Below are 19,046 nucleotides of genomic sequence, written 5' to 3' on the forward strand. Positions count from 1 at the left end.
CCATAAACCTTATTTTACTTGTCTTGGAAAGTTACCAGGTTTTCTGTTGTTGTACTGTAAAAGTGCAGTCAGTGTCCTTTTCTGTAGAAGAGATAAGATGGACATTTGTGACCTGAACTGAGTGTTTTCTAGTATTTTATCCTATCAAGTACAGTTGTAAGCATATAGTAGATACTCAATAAATATTCGTGACATTAGTTGAAGGAAGGAAGGAATTATAACCTGTTTTCCTCTTTTCTGTACTTCAGCTTCATATGCTTAAGCCAGACAGGGCTTCCAGAAATTAGCTAGTCACAGTATGAAAAGGGTCAGACTGAATTATTGTTGACAGTATACAGAACAGATGTTGTATCATAAAATAAGGAAAAGAGAAAAACTGGTCAGTGACTAATAACATGATATTTTGTGAAGTCTGTGTGTATAGAAATAGCAACGGAAATTTCTACAAAACAACCTGTATGTTCATGGTCTGAAATATGTGCTTTTGTATTGTGGGTATATGTGGTCTAGTACTTAGTCATCGTTTAAAACTATATAGTGATTAATATAACTTCTAAGGAATTTTTAAACTTCTTTTATTGGTATGTAAGACATGAACTGTGGTCATTAAAATTCCTATCAGTATTTTCTTAGTTTACATTGAAATGTAACCTCAAACAGGAACATGGCCTCAGATTCTCTATTGTAACATCACCCTTTCCACTGTGTTGCTACATGTAAACAGAAGAACTTCTATAAATTAAGTACCTCAAAGAACATGTTCTGTGGTGAGATCTCTCAAGTGCAACCAAAATAGAGTTTTCTTATTATCAAGAGACCAGCAGGCCATATTTTGAGTAGGTATATGAAACTATATGTTTTAATCCCATTAAAGATAATAAAGCAAGACGCATTTTTAAACAAAAGGCAAATTCTGTGTAGTTTGCCATTTTAAAGAGAAATTCATTTATTCAGCAAATATTTTTTAAGCAACTCTTCTGTGCCAGGCATGGTTTTAGAGAGCAGTGATAAAGCAGCAAACAAAACCAACAGAAATCCCAAGCTCCACAGAGTTTCCCTCCAGTCAGAGAAACAGGTGATAAGTAAGTCATGTGGTAGATTAGGAGGTTATAGGTGCTGTGGGGAAAGGAACTAGAGAATTCATAGTGGGGATGGGTCAGTGAGGTAGGGTAGGGGCTGCACTTTGGAATGAAGCGGCCAAGGAGGGCTTCTCCGAGAAGGAGCTATGTGAGTAAAGACCGGAAGAGTGCACATGTCTCTGGGAAGGTGGCCAGGAGATGCACGTGCCCTGGGGCACCACATGCCTGCTGGGGCTGGAGTGAGACACACGGCTGGTTCAGCATGGAGGGAGCAGCCAGAGGGAGTGGCGGGGACGCCATGTAGTAGAAGACCAAGTTCAGGGTCCAGGATGAGGGGCCTTTTAGGTCTTTGTAAAGACGTTGGCTTTTACTCTTGGGTGGGGACTCAGTGGAGGATTTTAAGCCCAGGAGTGACCAACTTGTACTTTTTAATGGAAAGAATACACAGCTACTTAATCAACTTTGTTTGAGTTTAGGTCAGTTGAAATGGAACTAAACAGTTCTTTTGTGTAGTATTTAGAATGGCAGTTTATTTTTTTATTTAAATTCAGTTAATTAACGTATAGGGTATTATTAGTTTCAGAGGTAGAGTTCAGTGATTCATCAGTCTTGTATAACACCCTGTGCTCATTACATCACATACCCTCCTTGATGTCCATCACCCAGTTACCCCATCCCCCGACCCCCCTCCCCTCCAGCAACCCTCAGTTTGTTTCCTATGATGAAGAGTTTTTTATGGTTTCTCTCCCTCTCTGATTTCATCTTGTTTTATTTTTCCCTCTCTTCCCCTATGCTCCTCTGTTGTGTTTCTTAAATCCTACATATGAATGAAATCACATGAATCTTTCTGTGATTGACTTATTTTATTTAGCATAATACCCTCTAGTTCCATCCATGTCATTGCAAATGGCAAGATTTCGTTTTTTGATGGCTGAGTAATATTCCATTGTGTGTGTGTGTGTGTGTGTGTGTGTGTGTGTACGTACATACACCACATCTTCTTTATCCATAGAATGGCAGTTTAAATAACTCTCTGTTCATTAAAATTGCTTTGTCAGTTTTTTACAATCAAACATTGAGAGTAAATTATGTGTAAGGATTTACATAGGTATCGGGATGCAATGCCAAGTAAAATATTGTGCTTTCTGATAGAATAATCTGTTGGGAGACTTTTTTAAAAAGATTTATTTATTTACTTGAGAGAGGGGTGGGGGGAGGGTCAGAGGGAGAGAATCTCAAACAGACTCCCCGCTGAGCATGGAGCCCTACGTAGGCCTCAATCTCACAACCCATGAGATCACGACCTGAGCCAAAATCACAAGTTGGAGGGTCAACTGACTGAGCCACCCAGATGCCCCTCTAATGGGAGACTTTTAAAAACCTTATAGTTAGTTAAAATGTGATCATAAAAATAAGCTCAAAATGGATTAGACCTATATGTGAGACCTGAAACTATAAAACTCCTAAAAGAAGACATAGGCAGTAATCTCTTTGACATCGGCTATAGAAACATCTTTCTAGATATGTCTCTTCAGGCAAGGGAAACAAAAGCAAAAATAAACTTTTGGGACTACACCAAAATAAAGAGCTTTTGCACAGTGAAAGAACCATCAACAAAACAATAAGGCAGCCTACTGGATGGGAGAAGATACTGCAAATGATTTATCTGATAAAGGGTTAATATCCAGAAAACATAAAGAACTTCTGTATCACAACACCAAAAAACCCACAAATAATTTGATTAAAAAAATGGACAGAGGATCTGAACAGACATTTTTCCAAAGAAGACATACAGATAGCCAAAGACACATGAAAAGATGCTCAGTTGTCAGGGACTTGCAAATCAAAACCACAGTAAGATATCATCTTACGTCTGTCAGAATGACTACAGTAAAAAAGATAAGAAATAACAAGTGTTGGCAAGGATGTGAAAAAAAAAAAAGAATCCTTGTGCACTGTTGGTGGGAATGCAAATTGGTGCAGCCACTGTGGAAAACAGTATAGAGGTTCCCTGAAAAATTAGAAATAGAATTACTATGATCCATTAATTCCACTGCTGGGTACTTAACCAAAGAAAATGAAAATACTAATTCAAAAAGATAAATGCACCCCTTATGTTTATTGCAGCAGTATTTATAAGAGCCAAGACATGGAAGCAACCCGTGTCCATTGATAGATGAATGGATAAAGATGTTGCACACACACACACACACACACACACACACACACACACACTGGAATATTAGCCATGAAAAAAGAATGAATTCTTTCCATTTGCAATGACATGGATGGACCTAGAGGGGAAAATGCTAAGTGAAATAAGTCAGAGAAAGACAAATACCATATGATTTTACTCATATGCAAAATTAAAGAAACAAAACAAATGAACAAAGAAAACAAAAGACCAATGAAAAATGAGATTCTCATTTTTCTTCTAAAAGCAAATTTAATCAACTACTATTATGAAATAGATAATGCTTGCAACCTGTACGTGATATTTTCCAACATGTAACGGAACATAATAAAAAACTTAAAAATTAAAAAAAATAAGTTACCAACATCATCTTTCAAAAATGAAGATTAAATAAGGATATTTTAAGTGGAAAAGAAATGACTTTCAGATAATTGGTGGACAGATGTTGGAAAAAGAGACTCTTAAATACAGAGAACAAACAAGTAGGTTGCCATCGGGGAGGTGGGTGTAGGAATGGGTGAAATAGCTAAGAGGGTGAAGAGCACATTTATTGTGTGTGAAGGTAGAGATAAAAACGGAAGGACCAATTGAATATCTATTGAAAGAGTATTTAGAGCCCCAAATTGCCTCCTTGCCTCAGATCAGTAGATGGCTGCCATGTCTGTTCTCACCCCAGCAGAAATCTGGGGTTTAATTCTGTGGAGAGGTCTCTGGACTGCAGGATACTAGGCACAACCCTAACCTCTAACCCCTGACCCTAACCCTAATACTACCCCTAACCATAAGCCTCTGGAGAGGTCTCCAAACTGCAGGATACCAGGCACACACCCTAACCACTAACCCTAACCCTAACCATCCCCTAGAGCTGAGGAAGTGACTTCCGGAACAAATCATAAGAAAAACCGAGAAGCAACCTAGTTATCCTGGAGAAGCACCAAAACAGTTGAGAATTGGTAGTATATCTGAAAATGGGTGTGAAGGTAGACATGGAAACAGAGGACCAATTGAATATCTATTTAAAGAGTATGTAGAGCCCCAGATCCCTTCCTTGCCTCAACTGGTGGATGGATACCATGTCTGTTCCTACCCCAGCAGAAGTCTGGGGTTTTATTCTCTGGAGAGGTCTCTGAACTGCAGGATACCAGGCACATTCCCTACCCCCAAACCCTGTCCCTAATGCTATCCCTAATACTAATTCTGATCCTCTGGAGCGGTCTCTGAACTGTACGATACCAAGCATATACCTTAATCCTACCTCTAACCTTAACCCTAGAAAAAACAAGAGTACATTTATTGTGATGAGCACTGAGTAATGTACAGAAGTATTGAATCAATATATTGTACACCTGAAACTAATATAACACTATATGTTCATTCTACTTCAATTAAAAATAAATAACAAAAGGGGCACCTGGGTGGCTCAGTTGGTTAAGTGTCTGCCTTCAGCTCAGGTCATGATCTCAGGTTCCTGGGATCAAGTCCCACATCGGGCTCTCTGCTCAGAGGGGAGCCTGCTTCTCCCTCTGCTTGCTGCTCTGCCTACTAGTGCTTTCTCTATCAAATAAATAAATAAAATCTTTTAAAAAATAAAATAACAAAAAAGATTAGAATTATAGCCACTAGGCTCTATTCATAAGTACTATCCCATTTGGGGAAAAAAAAAATCTGATCATACAACTCTTCAAGAATAAGGATTATTTTATTGCCCCAAATTAAATGAGCTCCAATGCTGTCCAAGCCCTGTGGTGCATGCTGCAGGACCCAAGAGGATGCATTTCCTTCCCTGCTATGGTAGGGCCAACTGAGTGAGGCATTTGAGACCGAGCCACTGTGCTGCGTACATGCCTCGGCTGCCCTGTCCCGGTCATCCTTCTTGCAAGACTGAGAAAGATTGCATCTTACATACCTGTGTCGCCAGTCCTTACCCAGTGTCTGGCACTTAGGTGTTCGCCAATTGGGGTTTTCCCTATTCTAGTATGTGCTGCATTCTACTGATACCTCTGCCATTTTTCACATTTGCAGTATATGTTTGCTTTCGTTTTGTTTTTAGAAGCAGACTTGAGAGGACAGTGAGTGATTTTTTAATAACATGATCTCTATCAAAGAAGGGAAAACTTGGCACAAAAGGGTCTTGTGTTTCCACAAAAATGGTAGTAAGAACATTTCTTGCATTTTGCATTTTTCTTACGGTAAGGATGTACTAGTGCCACTCACCAAAAACAAGGAAAATAAAAGATAGATTGAGTCGTGAAGCCAAGTGTCTAATGAAGAATCGGTGCGAGTGTGTGTCTAGATGATTCTCCTCATTCCTGTTGCCTGCCTAGTCATGGCGGGAATGTGCATGTGCAGTCCTGGAGTGGGTTTCTTGAAATTAGACGTAGATGGAGCTCCTGAACCTGGGCTACCACCTCACTCACACCCAGTGCCCAGGGACTCACTGAGTCACTGCAACAGTGAGACTGGAGTGGTTTTAGGGCAAGAAGGGAGCTTCTGGCCACCCAGAGGAGCTGGAGTAATCCCTGTGGGACAGAATTGAGCTGTCCTACACCACAGGTATTTCCTAAGCAGAAAAGTGGGAAGGACATTTAGGTTGGAAGAATAACTTGTGTCAGTGAATAGTTAAAAGAGTCTAATATGCCCAGGGAGCGTCTTAAGGGGTTAAGGTAGGGGGAGGGACAGGTCAGAGGAAGGGAGCCGAGGACAGGTGTGGGAAACTACACTAATAAGAAAGAATTGGAGGGCTTTGCTATTTCATGTTCATATTTACATTTCCTCTTTGGATCCGGAGAGCCTGTGGAAGGATGGGTTTTAAACAGGCATGTGACATGATCGGAGTTGTGTTTTGTGTGTCAACAGTGTTAAGAGACGGATTAGAAAGAAACAAGACTTTAATGAGAAAGACACTTGTGACTTTTGGATATGTCAAGTTGAAGGTATCAAAATGAGTTTCATCACGAGGGGAGGGACAGGCAGACAGTTTGGGAACTCACTTCAATTTCATAATCGACGCCAGAGAAGAGCTTGTGATGACGCAAGGAGATGCTGGAGCAAGAAGAAGAGCCTCTAGGGGAGCCCTGGAGAGGGTAGAAGAAGAGTGGCAGGAGAAATCTGGGGGACCAGCAAGAACAGGCTTTAAGGCAGGGGGAAGAAGGGGTTTGAGGAAGGGAAGGCAGGGGTGGTAAGGGTGTCAAATGCTATGGTGATACAGTTGGACAGTGGGAGTTGAGCCTTTGGGATGTGACCATGGTGAATGATGTATGTTGCTTTTGTCACAGTCTCTTTCATTAGATTTAAGTTGTTCCTGGAAAGAAAACATAGCAGCAACTTTAAATTTTCTCACAGTGCCTGACAATTAATTAGTAGATGCTGAACCACTTTGCAATAATTTTAGGAGAGTCAATAAGTATTAGATAATTCGAGTTTTCATAAAAATTTTATCTGTAAGTACAAGTTATTTCCAATGTGATGCACGTATAGAAACCAACTTGTGTATCTGAGACCATGCTTTCAGACAGAAATAAAATTATAAGCAGTGTTACTTCAATAATATGTATTTGCTATTGGTATCTTAAATTGAGTATAATACTATAGTGATTTTTTTTTTATTTATTTGCATAGCCTGGCACCTGTGTTTGCTCTTTTTGTACCATTTTACTGCTCCATACCAAGAATCCAAGTGGCACAAATTCTGGGCCCGTTGTCCATCACAAACAAGACGTTGATTTATATATTGGGACTGCAGGTACAGTATGCATTTTTATGTTCACGTTTCTTTATTGGGGGGGGATCTTTTTCTCATTTGATCTCCTTGAAAACAATAGCTTTTTTCCCATAAGTTTGGCTTTATGATCTATTTCAAATGTTCAAAGGAAGTGTTACAGAACAAGAACATCAAGGTATATAAAGTACTAGAATACTTTCATAGTCTTTAGAAATCTGATAAGAGCTTTCACTGTAATTTCTCAGTGGAAAATATTTTAATTGCATTGTGCAGTTCCGTGTAAGTACTTTTTAAAAAATCACAGTATGAAGTGGAAACAGATGAGAACAGTTGAAAGGTAGAAAGTGGAAAATCACTGTCAAGATTAATTTTTTGAGTACAGTGTCACAAATAAAGCTCTGAAGAAGAAACCAAGTATGCCTTACCCACTTTATCATTCCCGTGCTGCACGGGCACAGCGGCACCCTCACCATTTACTGGATGGTTTGATATGAAGACCGTTAAGAGTTCTTACTGTTTGATTTAAATTGAAAAAGGTTATGTTCACCAATATCCAGTGCCATTGACCTATCTCTGCTGGGTTCCAGGCCAAGTGACAGGAGATACATGATTTTCATTTTCTACCTGTAATACTCGTCACTTTCCTTTCACTCTCAGAGCTTTTGATGTGAACTTTTATTCTATCGTTTCCTGTGGTACCATGTGTAGCTTGGCCTTTTGATCCACTGTCAATACTCATAACATTCCTTATCCCACACATATCAAACCGGATACTAGTGTCTCTGTCAAATACCCTCCTCCCTCCCCTTTTAACCTTTGGTATTTCCTCCAACTTGTCTAGTGTGCTGTCAGGTGTTATCAATGGCTCATCTGGGGTGGGTGTTTCCTCGCCACTTTACAACTGTTTCTCATGAAATGTTTATTCTTCATCTCTCAACCTGCATGCCATTGACTCTCCCTTATCCTTCCTAGTGTTCATATCACCTAACAGCCCTTTTCTGCAGTTTATTCTTATTACTAGGATTTGCTGTGGCATGTTTACTTTTTTAAAAGATGTTACAGCAGAAGGCGGAATGCAGCAGTAGAAGAATCCTCCGGACGGGGGGGCAGGACACCCAAGTTCTCGTTCTAGCATGGCGCCCACTAGCCTGGGACTTGGGTCAAGTTATGAAAGGCCCCTGAGCTTCATGTTGACCCTATAGTTCCTTCCAGCTCTAAAGTTACAGAGCTTTAGAGGATGAAAAGTGTTGTTTTATTAGTTATGACATAGGAATTCAGTGGAGCATTGTGGAAAATCTTTGGCGCCAGATGGATTTTGGTTTGATAACTTGCTCTGGTAGTTACTTGCTTTGTTACTTTTCTGAGCTCCCATTTGCCCATCTGTAAAGTGGTGATAATAATGTGTATCTTACAAGGTCATTTGAAGGGTTAGAGACAATAGTGTTGGTTGTTTAGGATAATCCAAACAGATAGTAAGAACTAAGTCAATTGGTTCTTATTATTAATTAATAACTTATGTCTCTATAGCTGCCACCTTTGGTTTTTCTGAGATTATGAATATTACTATGAATATTATTAATTTATTAATTATTTACTGGTCAGGTAGAAGCTGGTGTCAGAAAGTGGAGGTGGAGATGCCTCGTTGGCTTCTTGATAACATCTGAAGTCCTTAGCATGAATGGCATTCAGGGTTCTTTTTGGCCATCTAGTACCTACTCCCACCCCCCGCACCTTGAAGTGAGTGTGAACCCCATATTCTCAAAGTTTCTCTTCTTTCCCTACCTCCCTCCTCCCTGGACCCTCACGCATGTTTCTGTGCGTTTCTGTCTCCTGCATAACAACTTTCTGAAGCCAGGGACATTGGATGAATGAATGAATGAATGAATGAGGGAGGGAATGAGTGAATGATTGAATTATTTTAATCATTATCAGAGGAACAAAAATGTTTGTGAAGTTAAATGGCTTGAGAGACAGTCATGGAATGCCCTGTGCTAGGGGCTGTGGAAAATAAAATGAGATGTAGCACCTGTCCTCAAGGAGCCCAGCAGTGAGAAAAAAACATACACCCTGTTAAAACATGAGCAGACACAATTGGGACCAAATGTGCAATAAGGTGAGGGACTTAAGAGTCCAAAGGAAATAATTTTTTATTGAAGAAATTAATGATATGCTCTTCCTACTTGTGTAGGAAACATGGAGGTCATGAGCACTGGGCTGTGGAGCCAGACCACTTGGGTACACTCCCAGCTCCATCACCCGCCAGCTCTCTGATCTTGAGCAAATTGCTTAACCTCTTAGTTTTCATGGTTAAAATAGAGTTCATAATAGAACTTACTTTGTAGGGGGTTTAGGAGGATTCCATAAGTTCAATATATGAAAAACGTTAAGATCACTGCTTGCTTGGCACATAGTAAGTGTTATGAAAGTGTTAGCTGAAAACAAACAAAAACAAAACAACAAAAAGAAAGTGTTAGCTATTTTATTATTCCTTATATTTTTAGAATAAGACTACAGAAAACTATTTTTCCACATAATTCTCATCCTTGTTATTTTCAGAGTCGTTTATACTCAACAAGCATCCATGCTAGATAAAAGGATTGATTTTTTTATTTAAATTCAGTTGATTAACATATAGTGTATTATTAGTTTCAGAGGTAGAGTTCAGTGATTCATCAGATGTATGTAACACCCAGTGCTCATCACATCACGTTCCCTCCTTAATGCCCATCACCCAGTTACCCCATCCCCCCACCTCCCTCCCCTCCAGCAACCCTCAGTTTGTTTCTTACGGTTAATAGTGTCTTATGATTTGTCTCCCTGCCCAATTATGTCTTGTTTTATTTTTCCCTCCCTTCCTTTATGCGTCTCTGTTTTGTTTCTTAAATTCCACATATGAGTGAAATCATATAATTATCTTTCTGTGATTGATTTATTTTGCTTAGTAAAATACCCTCTAGTTCCATCCACGTCATTGCATATGGCAAGATTTCATTTTTTTGCAAATGGCATATCAGATAAAGGGCTAGTATCCAAAATCTATAAAGAACTTACCAAACTCAACACCCAAGGAGTAAATAATCATACACTCACACACACACACACACACACACACACACACACACACACACACACACACACTGTGGAATATTACACAGCCATCAAAAAATGAAATCTTGCCATTTGCAATGACATGGATGGAACTAGAGGGTATTATGCTGGTGAAGTAAGTAAACCAGAGAAAGACAAGTATCATATGATCTCACTGATACGTGGAATTTGAGAAACAAGTCAGAGGATCATATAGGGGAAGAGAGGAAAAAATGAAACAAGACGAAACCAGAGAGGGAGACAAACCGTAAGAGACTTAATCTCAGCAAACAAACTGAGGGCTGCTGGAGTGGGGGGGGGGGGTGGGAGGGATGGGGGGTGGCTGGGCAATGGGCACTGGGGAAGGTATGTGTTGTGGTGAGCACAGTATGTTGGTAAGACTGATGAATCACAGACCTGTACCCCTGAAACAAATAGTACATTATATGTTAATAATAATAAAGATTTCATTTTTTGACAGCCGAGTAATATCCCATTGTGTGTGTGTGTGTGTGTATTCATATATATATTCATATATACATCTTCTTTACAAAAGACTAAATTTTATTTATTTATTTTTTATTTTTATTTTTCAAGATTTTATTTATTTATTTGACAGAGAGAGAACAAATAGGCAGAGAGGCAGGCAGAGGGAGAGGGAGAAGCAGGCTCCCTGCCAAGCAGGGAGCCCGATGCGGGACTCGATCCCAGGACCCTGGGACCATGACCTGAGCCGAAGGCAGCCGCTTAACTGGCTGAGCCACCCAGGCGCCCGAAAAGACTAAATTTTAGATCAAGGGATTAAATTTAAACTTGCAGCCCGTGCCCCTTTCTACATGAGGCAGCACTGAGAACAAAATTGTTAGCCTCCTCTTTACCTGTGCTTTGTCAGCTCATACCTTTGTACCTGCCTTCTTTTTATGGATCTTTTTTTATGTATCCTTGATAAATGTGCAGAACTTTGAGGTTTTCATCTAGCATAGTATCTACAGTTCACCTCTGGTCCTGCTTCTTTCTCTAGGAGCAGAAGTCATTATACTCCCAATCTAAAGATCTAAATATGAATAAACCGTAGGCTCTAGATCTTTTCTTTCTTTCAGGAACACTTTGAATGTCTTACGGCTTTTTTTTTTTTTTTTTTACCCTAAGCACAAGTCTCATATGTAAATGGTTTAGAAAACAAACGGAGAGATTTTATGAAACCTGATTCTGATTACTTCTGCATTAATTAACTTTGATATCATCATTTAGTTTGCTAAGTAACTGAACTAGTGAACTTCTCTGAGTACACTGGAATGAGAGTAACAACAGTTAAGCAGACTAGCACTGGACATGGCCCTGCATGCTTGCAGAAGTCTGCTGAGCTAAATTTAGGGTCACAGTGATGACAAATTAAAATGAGAGAATTATATAAACTACTATTACTTGTCATTACTCAACACCAAGCATGCGACAGTGACTGCATATTTTGTATGTTGTTGATTGTAATAATTTCTTTGTATGTGGTATTTTACTTTGTTTAAATCAGTTAATGTCCATTTGTAAAGATGAATATGCTTGAATTTCACTTATTTTTCTTTGCACAGGAGTGGGCCAGGTTCAACCAGTCTATTTTTGGCTATGGAAAGGCTGAGAGCTTGATTAAAAAAAAATAGTAATATATTATTTTCTTTTGGGTGACAGAATTGATATTAATTTTGTACTTGTTTATATTAAGAGATATATAATTAATACTTCAATGGTTATCACTGTAGTTATATATAAAACAAAAGTATGCTGTGACTGGTGGTTGAATTTCATTTTTTAGTTGCTTTTTTTTTTCTTTTATAGCTTTTCACCTCTGGTTCCTACATCTGGATTGTAGCCATAAGTGGACTTGTAAGTGTGATTTCCCCTCCCCCTACTCTCTCTCTTTTCTGAAGCAACTTTAGGAAAAATGTCATGTTTGGACTTGGGTCACATTCAGTTGTCTCCAGCTTTCTTTTAACCATCTCAGTTCTGTCTCAGTGCTACTCCTTTATTAATGCAAAGTTTGTGTCAGTTTTCAAGGTAATTTTAATGAAAGTTTTAGCTGAGTTTCTTGTTAGTATTTTTAAAAATTACCTTAATAGTTGAACTTATAATAAGAAAAAAATGACCAAAAAAAGTGAAGTTGGATTTACTAAAAATAACGAGAGCTGTAAAGAGACATTGTCATGCAAGGGGAAAAATAAGGTGAAATGGAAAGTCAGGTGGACTGGAACTGGCCGGAGAATCATCGGGTATGTGGCCAGGGAAGGCAGCAGGGATGAGCTGAAGGGCTGGGCAGCATCTTCACCCATGTGCTAGAGTGTCTTCATCCCCCCACCCCCCCACTGCTCTTTTAAGTTTAATTTAATTTAATTATTTTATTAAGCATTTGTGTTAAACTCTAATGAGTGTATGAGATATTTGAAAAGAAATCTAGAACATGAAGTTGAGCTTTATTTTTCATTTATGACTTAAATTTGCACTCCCAAATTTATATAAAAATAAGTTTATAATTAGTGTGTATGGAATATAGTTGTAATTTCTTCCTTGGGAAAGACTAAGAAAATTGCAGAAGGGCTTCATGGTGTTGTGTATAACCTCCCAGAGGAAGGATTTGGAAATAACTGTCCCCTCCCCTGCAGACATTGTAAGTGAGTTACCATGAATCTTAAGCAGGCTCTGCGCCCACCGTGGAGCCCAACACGGGACCCGATCTCACGACCCTGAGATCATGATCTGAGTGGAAATCAAGAGTCAGATGCTTAACTGACTGAGCCAGCCAAGCACCCCAATAACAAATTTTTTAACATAAAAATCCCTTGTTTGATAAGAGTAAGTAGAATTGCACAGTATTTGGAATATAATCCCATTAATGAATTCCTCCTAGCCAATTGAAATTTCACTTTTTACAGTGATTAATTCAGCCAACATTGACCTACTGTGAACACAAATCTGATCAATCTTCATATCGGTTTGGTTATTCATTATTATTCTACCAGAATTGGATGATACTGTATTTACTTAAAACGATTAATGTCAGTGATAATCATAGCCAGTTTTCCTTTATGCTATACAATAACGGTGCTTGTTTGGAATTTAATGAATATTTTATTTCTGACTTTTTCCAGATAACCATGTTTTTTAAATGAAGTATTTAATATAGTACATTTAAATAAGGATAATTGTAAAGGAGGATATTAAAATTATTTGTGAATGTTCGGTTTACACACTTCTGATTATAGAATCAGAGTCTGAGATCCACAAAGCCACAACTTGTCCCAGATGTCTGTTGCTCAACGTGACTTCTCCTCTCCCCATATATATCAAGTGACTTCCCTTTTTTTTAAATGCTAAATAAAATACTAAAAAGAAAATTCTTACTATCAAAAAGAAGTGCACAGATGGCATTCAGTGTTCTGGGGGGGTGTTAGGAAACCTAATGAAATTTCACCTTTCATCATTAAAACCAATAGTTCTCCTGACATACTATGTGTGTTACAGAAGTGATTTTATTTCAATCTGGCAATTACGTGTTTTTTAAGAGAAAGAGCTTTTTTTTTAAAAAAAGACATTTGTGTAAAACATAAGTCATGTGCATCTGCTGTCATAGAAACCACAAACTTTACTCATGCTTTTCTGGAAAGCTGCCAACTTCAGATTTATTTTATTTAGTTATCGGTGGATTTATTTTGGTTAAGCTAGTTTTTCTCTCTCCTTGTGTCACTTATTCTTCCATGATTATAAATGTTTCTGAATATATAACTTTAAAATACTTCACTGATTAGGACGCCTGAGTGGCTCAGTCAGTTAAGCGTCTGCCTTCAATTCAGGTCATGATCCGAGGGTCCTGGGATTGAGCCCCGCATTTGCTCCCTGCTCGGCGGGCAGTCTGCTTCTCCCTCTGCTCCCCGTGCCCGTCCCCCCCCCCCCCACCGTACTCTCTCACTCTCTCTCTCAAATAAGTAAATAAAATATTTTTTAAAAATAATAAAATATCTCACTGGTTGAAAGGAGAGAGGTTGATAGATGATAGTCAGGACAGTACTTCTAGATAGGAGCCCACTTTCTGTGTTCAGTGATGTCAGAGAAGAACGAGGACTAAATTTTTTTCCCAGGTTGAGAGGGGGAAGGTGTATAGCTTACCAGGGGCAATACTAAGTTAGTTGCCTAGGACAGCTATCCCTCTTCAGTTCCATTTTATGATCCATGAGAGAGTCCACCTGCTGCCCAGAAAAGGTAAGGGGCATTCACATTTACTTAAAGATTCCTTTGAGATTATTCACATGTATCACTGATATGTGTTTTATGTTACGTCAGTCCTCCTTTGGCAATTCTGGTTTTTAATACCACCATTTAATATTTAAAATATGACTGTTTCAGTGAAAGACCACAAAATTGTAATTGGAAAGCTTGGCGACAGCGGCCAAGGGAAATGTCTCAATTTAAGCATGAACTTTCGAAGATGTTCATATCTATCTGCTTCTGCTGTCCTCTCATTATCGTGTTTGACTGTTCTTAGTGTCTTTGGTAAGAGACCTTCAAAAATCGGGGGCACTCTTCACATAGTCACAAGTTCTCTTGTCTTGTTACACGTTAATACTTCTTTTCCATAAAGAATGTGTCTACTTACTGAACTTTAGGTAAGTTCTTTTTGTGGTTCTGCAGAGAGCCTTCAGGCTGTCCATATCCCTGCGCTTCTTCATTTTCTGCCATTTTATGAATCATAGTAGTGAATCATCATCACTGGGATGTACCCTAATTCTCGAAAGTTGAAGTCTCGGGCCTGAGCTGATTCTGGGATAATTAAAAGAGAAAGAGCCTGCTTTTGCCTATTTTCTTTTTACATGTCACATATTTATCATCATTCGGTCTTCTTTCAAGCTATTTGGGGGCGAGTTAACAGACAGGCCTGTATTTCTCAGGCTCCAGGCTTCTCCCTCTGAACTCCCCTTCGCAGCCTGCCCATTTCCTGCATTCATTCCCTGTTCTGTACAATATATCAGGCTTTGATTATCTCATGATCAAGCAACCTTAATGTAAAAAAAAAAAAATCTGTCCTACCCAATAACAAGATTAGAAACATATGTTGACACCAGATTATTTAGGAGTCTGAATGTGGTTTGAGTTTGTTTTTTTTTTCTGTAGGCAGTGGGGATCTTTAAAGCTTTTTAAACAAAAAACTTCACGACAGTGGGAGATTATAGTTTTATTAGGGTTTATAAATCATAAAAAAGAGGAAGGGAAAAGTGAGCAACCTTGTAAGAGTCAGGATGCCTCATTTGTGGACTGTGATTGCTTTTTTTTCTTCCACCCACAATAGTTTTAAGGAAAAAATATAAAACATTGTCTTATGGTAACTGTAAAAGAAAAAGCATCAAGCAGAACCTTATGTTGTTTGGCTTCCCAAGTCATGGTGTAACATTAAGGGGAAAACTTATGGAACTAGCATAATGTGTGGAAATCCAAACTTCTGTGGCGGAAGTTCTAGAGCCCTGAATGAGAATGGTGTGTTGGGTCCTCTGGTCCTTCCCTTGCTTTTCATGTCTTTTTCTTCTCTCCATGCTTCCTTTTCCTTTTTCTTTCTTCCTTTATATTTCTTCTCTGGATTGACCAAAAAACAGTACAGTAGAGTGGGTCAGAGAACTCATCTGAAGCCCGAGATTTTCAGTTGAACTTCAGGGATTGAGATTAGTTCCAGCAGTTGCTTGACATGACAGATGTAATAGAAAGTCAAGGCTGGTTCGAGCTGTGAGGTTGGAAGACCACTTTAGTGGTGGGAAGACGACAGTGACTTCCCAGGAAACAGCCACATGTGGAGGGTGTTTCACCTTCTTACAGTCAACGTGGCGTTTATCGTTCTGACACCCAGTGGAGTGCTTATTGGTCCATCACACATCACACACACACATTTTCTCTCTCATATGGATCCGTTCGTTCCTTCTCTGTTATCCCCCATTCCTTCCCGTCCTCTCTCTGCCCCCATCTCCCATCCCGACCACAGGTAGCCAGGACCTACTGAAAGAAGCCTTCTGTACTCTGCCATGGCATGACGGTTGTAACTCAGCCCAGGGCTGACAGGACAAATGTCCTATTAGACAGGTATCCACAGGGAAGGAGTGACCAGTAGACTTTAATTTTTGCATGTTCAGTTTAGAATAAATGAAATTGTTATTATTGCCAGTGTCTTGATAAAGCTGTCACAGAAGTGCCTTATAAAATACAGGTGTAAAATTTTTATTGCTGCAACTTCTCTTTTACCTATAGGTAAAAACCTAGCCTCTTCCCATTTCTTTTTTAAGATTTTATTTATTTATTTGAAAAGAGAGTGAGAGTGAGAGAACATGAGCGGGGGGGGAGGGGCAGAGGGAGAGGGAGGAGCAGACTCCGTGCTGAGCACAGAGCCTGATGTGGGGCTCGATCCCTGGACGCCGAAGGCAGACACTTAACAGACTGAGCCACCCAGGCACCCTCCTAGCCTCTTTTCAAAGCCTTTCAAAATTTGGCTTCCTCACGTACCAATCTAATCCCTGTGTACCATATACTTCAGAGACACCGACTAAGTTTGACTCTTTCTGAACATCTTTTCCTTTCTCAGGATTCTGTGCCATTGTCCAATCGCTAATTTTTCTTTAACAAACACGTGGCACTTACTGTGTACCATGCACTTGTGGTGGTAGATGTTATTTGTTCAAATATTTTTGTTTGTTCAGAGTATTTGCTGCCCCTCTCTACCAGGGGCCTCCCTGCAGGGCCTCTGCATGATCTGTTACCATCAAGCTTTACTCTGTGACTTACATTAGCCACTAAAACATGAGCAGAAGTGATGGATGCTTCTCAAGCAGAAGTTCTAAGAGCCGTTGCATGGTTCCACTGTTCCTCTGTTCCCTTTGCCATGAGAAAAGCATGTGCTAGATAGAAGCTACTCCTTCAGCCCAGACCTCGGAATGAAGGAGACACATGGAGCATGGCTGTGGCCAGCACGTAAGATGAGTGGGAAATCAGTGTTTGCTTAAAGTTGCTGGAATTTGGATCACTTGTTACCGCAGAATAGCCTAGAGAAGGCCAACTAATACAGCTCTTTTCTAAGCACTTTATAAATATGATCTTATTTAGCGCTTATAAAAACCTAGGGACTATTACCCCATTTTATAGATGAAACTAAGGCACAGAGGATTAAGTAATTTGCTAAGAATACAAGCTAATAAGTAGTGAAGACAATTCCAATGCAGGTCTCCTAGCATTAGTGTTTATGCTCTTAAGACGTAGATTTGTATAACCACGTGCAGTTTCTTCCAACTATATCCCTTCTTTCACCATTAGATCTCTTCTTTTCCTAGCAAAATCTTACTTATTTAAGTCCTGACTCTGAAGCTTTTCTGACTCAGCCCTGTCTTTCATTTTAGGAATTATATACTATTCTTTATAATCCCCAGTGCCTAGCACAATGTCTGACATTTCATCTACATTTTATAAATAATTATAGAGTTTCAAAATTCACTATTCACAAAATTCACAAAATATTTTTCGGTGCTACAAAACACTGTAATACTTTGTGATTATCCAGATGCTTTCAGTGTGTACTGCCTTACTAGGTTCTTGACACAATCTCTACCAAGGTAGAGAAACTGGGCTTCCCATTTTAAAGATTTCAGAGATGGGGTGGCTAAAGTTCAGATTGCACAACTGATCTATGATGTCACCAGGACCAAAGGCCAGGCGGTCTGGTCCCAGTTCATGGGTCCAGTGCCTCCCACTGTACCTTTGAAGGTGCTCATCCATGTCTCTTTCAACCACAAGACACATACAAAGCTATTCTGAGATCTTCTCTCAACTACACCACCAAGATGAGAGGCCCTGTTCATATCAATGTAGACAGGATTCTGGAAGGAGATCCTGGATATGAAGAAATTTTAAAAGTACCCAGAAGTGCCGAAAGACACATCTCAACTTTCTGTAGCCTTTGTTATGAATTTTGTGGGCTGACCAATATCCAGGAAAACATTATCCCACTGACAGCCTCTACGCCCCTCTTGATAAGAAGAATCCAGCATAGAGCTATACTTGCTCTTCTCGGAACAAGATATTTAACTGGTCCTCCATATAGTGGATTAAAAATGCAGCTCAGTCCCCACCTTTCAACAAACAGTTCATTATTGCCTTGTGTTTCTGGCATTATCATGTACAAGAAAATGAAATAAAAATGGCCTTGAAAAAGTGTAAAGGATGATTTAAAATATATTAACCTGGTTCAGTAGTGCTGCTGGTCAAAGAAAGATAAGGATGAGGTCACCAAGAAAACACTCATACTTGTGAATTTTAGATGATCACTGGCTGATTATCAGCACCGGTGCAGCGCAGAGCGTTATCCCACAGGGTCTTCACATTGTTTTCCTATCAAGAGATGGAAGGTCTTCAGTCAGTTTTGGTTATCTCTTTAAACTGTTTTTTGGTGTTTTTGTTTTTGTTTTTTAATAGAAGCATCCAGTGTTCCTTCATCTTTGGGACTGGTTGTGTTGATATTTCTCTTCTATCTTGACGATAACCTGTGGGAAAGGACAATGCCTGTGATTTTAAATTTATGAATTATAAACAGTGGCACAGCTTATTATCAAAAAGTTCTCCATGTTAGCTGGGAACATTTTCAAGGTATTAGAAGTTTTTGTTGCTGAAGATTGTTTTTAGTCTGCTGAAGTCCCACCTCTTTTATAAAATAGAAAAGATTTATGTATCTACAGATGTCTAGATCTTTCTAGATCTTCACATTCACTTTCTTAGGAAAACTTTTTTTCCTTTTATTTAGTAAAGTGTTATTTATATACAACAAAATTCAACAGTGGACATAGGTTTCTACTTCTTTCCGGTAAATACCTAGGAGGAGAATTGCTGGGTCATATGATAGATGTATGTTTAACATTATAAAGTCATACAATATGATTCTACCAAGTGGCTGTACCAT

The 19,046-nt window shown here is 39.2% G+C and overlaps 1 protein-coding gene across 3 annotated transcripts in view; it reads left to right on the plus strand.

Annotated features, from left to right (window-relative positions):
- Positions 1-19,046, plus strand: part of UBAC2 (UBA domain containing 2) — a 170,191-nt gene that overhangs the window by 98,471 nt on the left and 52,674 nt on the right. For all 3 annotated transcript variants that reach the window (XM_028112056.2, XM_028112057.2, XM_088021885.1), the window contains exons 5-6: positions 6,892-7,015; positions 11,912-11,959. In XM_028112056.2, coding sequence (XP_027967857.1) covers positions 6,892-7,015; positions 11,912-11,959 — 172 coding nt within the window. The remainder of the gene's footprint in view (positions 1-6,891; positions 7,016-11,911; positions 11,960-19,046) is intronic.

Source organism: Eumetopias jubatus, unplaced genomic scaffold, assembly GCF_037043125.1.
Source record: "Eumetopias jubatus isolate StellerSeaLion01/CBP00866 unplaced genomic scaffold, mEumJub1_p1.0 scaffold_3, whole genome shotgun sequence".
Taxonomy (NCBI): domain Eukaryota; kingdom Metazoa; phylum Chordata; class Mammalia; order Carnivora; family Otariidae; genus Eumetopias; species Eumetopias jubatus.